The sequence below is a fragment of the Aplysia californica genome, unplaced genomic scaffold (assembly GCF_000002075.1).
Source record: "Aplysia californica isolate F4 #8 unplaced genomic scaffold, AplCal3.0 scaffold00009, whole genome shotgun sequence".
NCBI lineage: Eukaryota > Metazoa > Mollusca > Gastropoda > Aplysiida > Aplysiidae > Aplysia > Aplysia californica.
Window position 1 is genome coordinate 594,065 of NW_004797279.1, and position 2,451 is coordinate 596,515.

Here is a 2,451-nt window from a genome sequence, read left to right on the forward strand (position 1 = left end):
CATCATCATCATCATCATCATCATCATCATCATCATCATCATCATCATCATCATCATCATCATCCTACTGCCGACGTGTTGCAGGCACCAACTACAAATGTCACGGCAACGTCATGGTGCTCACCGTCTCTGGGGCCAGCTCCAGCACTGCGAGACAGGACGGTCTCAGCACAGGCGGCCTACAGTCCTCCTACAAGATGGCGGACAACGACTACAGCGTAAGAACGATGACATGGTCAAAGAATGTTATTGCCCTGTTCCTATATGTTCTTATACTACATGCCACACAGCCGACTACAAGCCCTCAAGAGATCGGGGGCCACTGTCCAGGCCCATAGGTAGCATTGCAGAAGCTCTAATTAAAGCGTCTAGCCCTGTTCCCATCTTCTGTCAGGGCCTTTTCTTTCTCTCTTGCCTTTTGCCTTTGCTTCCAGATTGTTTCTCGGTTGAATGACAGTGTTTGTTAGGCCCAAAGTAGTTCGGGCTTAGTTTCATTGCGTTCTGGAGGATTGTTTTACTCCAGATCGAAAAGTAAAGATCTTGCTAAGCTGTTGCTAAAGCTAAAAACTTTGCTTACTTGTTGCAAAAGTTAATCGTATGAAGTGATTCATGAGATTCTCATTCATCTGTCTTTCACTTGCAGGAGCTGAATAAAAGAAAGACGTGCTATTACCAAGCAGGGAAAAACAACTGTATCCAACCAGCCGTTGTCGCCGCCCTCGCCAGCAGAGAGTCTCGAGGCGGCAAGCTCCTCTACAGGTGACAATGGAAAAAACCCACAAAAACACCCCAAACAAAAAAGCAAAAACAAAAATAAGAACACCTCCCCCAAAACAAAACCCAACAACAACAACAAACAACACCAGGAAACAACAAATACAATAACTCAGAAGGGTTTCGGTCCTTTTTGCCCCCCAAAAAAAGAAAGAAAAAAAGAAAAAAGTTTTAAGTATGATGGCATTCGTAAGGGGAGACTACACAGCACGGAATTTGAATGAATTATCTGGATTTTTTCTAAACAGATCTATCAGCTTTACAAGTTACTCAACCTCAGACTCGGTAGTATTTAATGCTTAGTCCAGTTGTTGTTTTTTTGTCCTGGGGATGTATTTCTTGCGCTTTTCAGCGTGTGCTATTCGGTATAGATCTCTAAATGAGTTACTCCCAGTGTCTGAGCGTGGGTAGTTTGTAGATTTAATTCGTGGATTCGAACAGAGAGCGCAAATTCCTTAGAATGTACTCATTCAGAGGTACGCCTATGAAGGCTTTTCAATAACTGTAGGTGTTTTCATACCACCATCGACAAAATTAAGATTATTTAGGAGGCGGGCTTCGACCTTATTGCCTCTCAGGCCCAGACAAGGCCGAGAAGGCCACAATATCCCAGCAGAAAGACCGAGATACATGTACTTGATAAAAGTTCTCCCCTGTTGGGAATCGAACTAGGGCCTCCTGCATGCGACGGCGAAGCACCGAATCGCTACACCACAGAGCCGGCGCCAATGAATGCCTTGGTTTATAGCTACAATGAAGGCATAATAAAAAAAAAAGAAACGTTCAGGGGTGGAGGCTGGGGTAGGGGTGGGGAGCTGCTGTTTCACGTAAATAGGCACCACTTTTCCTAATTTCAGTTACGAGAAAATAAAGTCTGGTGTTTTTGGTGACCTCCAGATCAGAAAGCTGATGAGAGATCCACATTTTGCAGACCCGATAAAAGGATTAAAAGAGAAGAGCTTGGGAATCATTTGTAATATGTTTGTGATACACTTTTTTAGGAAACAGAAAAGCAGAAAATTACAAGGACATGGCTAAATCTTTGTAAAAGAACTTGCATTTTTTGCGTTGCAACATGAGCATCAAAGTTCATTTTTCGGATAAGTCATAGTGATAAATTTTATCAAAACTTTGATGTCGTCAGTGATGAGCAAGGTGAAATTTTTCACCATGGCATTAACATTATGGAGGAATTGTATTAAGACCGATAGTACATCAAACGTGGTGGCAGATTAACTGATGGAGCATTCAGAGAGGGTTTCCAGACACAATGCACCAAAGACAACCCCGGAAAGAAAGTTTCGGTCATGAACATATTTCCTTCGACTTGACTACATGAATCACTTTTTAATGTTGTATCCATTACCATTGTGAAATTGAGGATTTACATTAATATTTTTAAAAAGGATAGATTTCTCATACTTTTGCTTTTCCTTGCTCCAAACAAGGCTGGCATTTGTTATCACTAGGGCTAATTCAATTGCGAATACCGCCAAAAAGAGTTTCATGCCGTAAAAAATAAAGTTTGACACGATAGTACAAAACTGCTGTCATTTTTTGACCTATAATTACTATAAAACAAGTCCAAATCTTAATGCCACAGAAAAAAAGAAGTTAAATTTTGTTGCCTTGTGTAATGTATCACCATAATAATAATAATAATAACAATAATAACAA

General features: G+C 40.9%; 1 protein-coding gene across 1 annotated transcript in view; it reads left to right on the top strand.

Annotated features, from left to right (window-relative positions):
• Positions 1-2,451, top strand: part of LOC101864662 (glycine, glutamate and proline-rich protein) — a gene marked incomplete in the record, with an annotated part of 13,745 nt that overhangs the window by 1,618 nt on the left and 9,676 nt on the right. Inside the window, 2 exon segments of the mRNA XM_013082960.2 lie at positions 85-218; positions 644-759. Coding sequence (XP_012938414.2) covers positions 85-218; positions 644-759 — 250 coding nt within the window.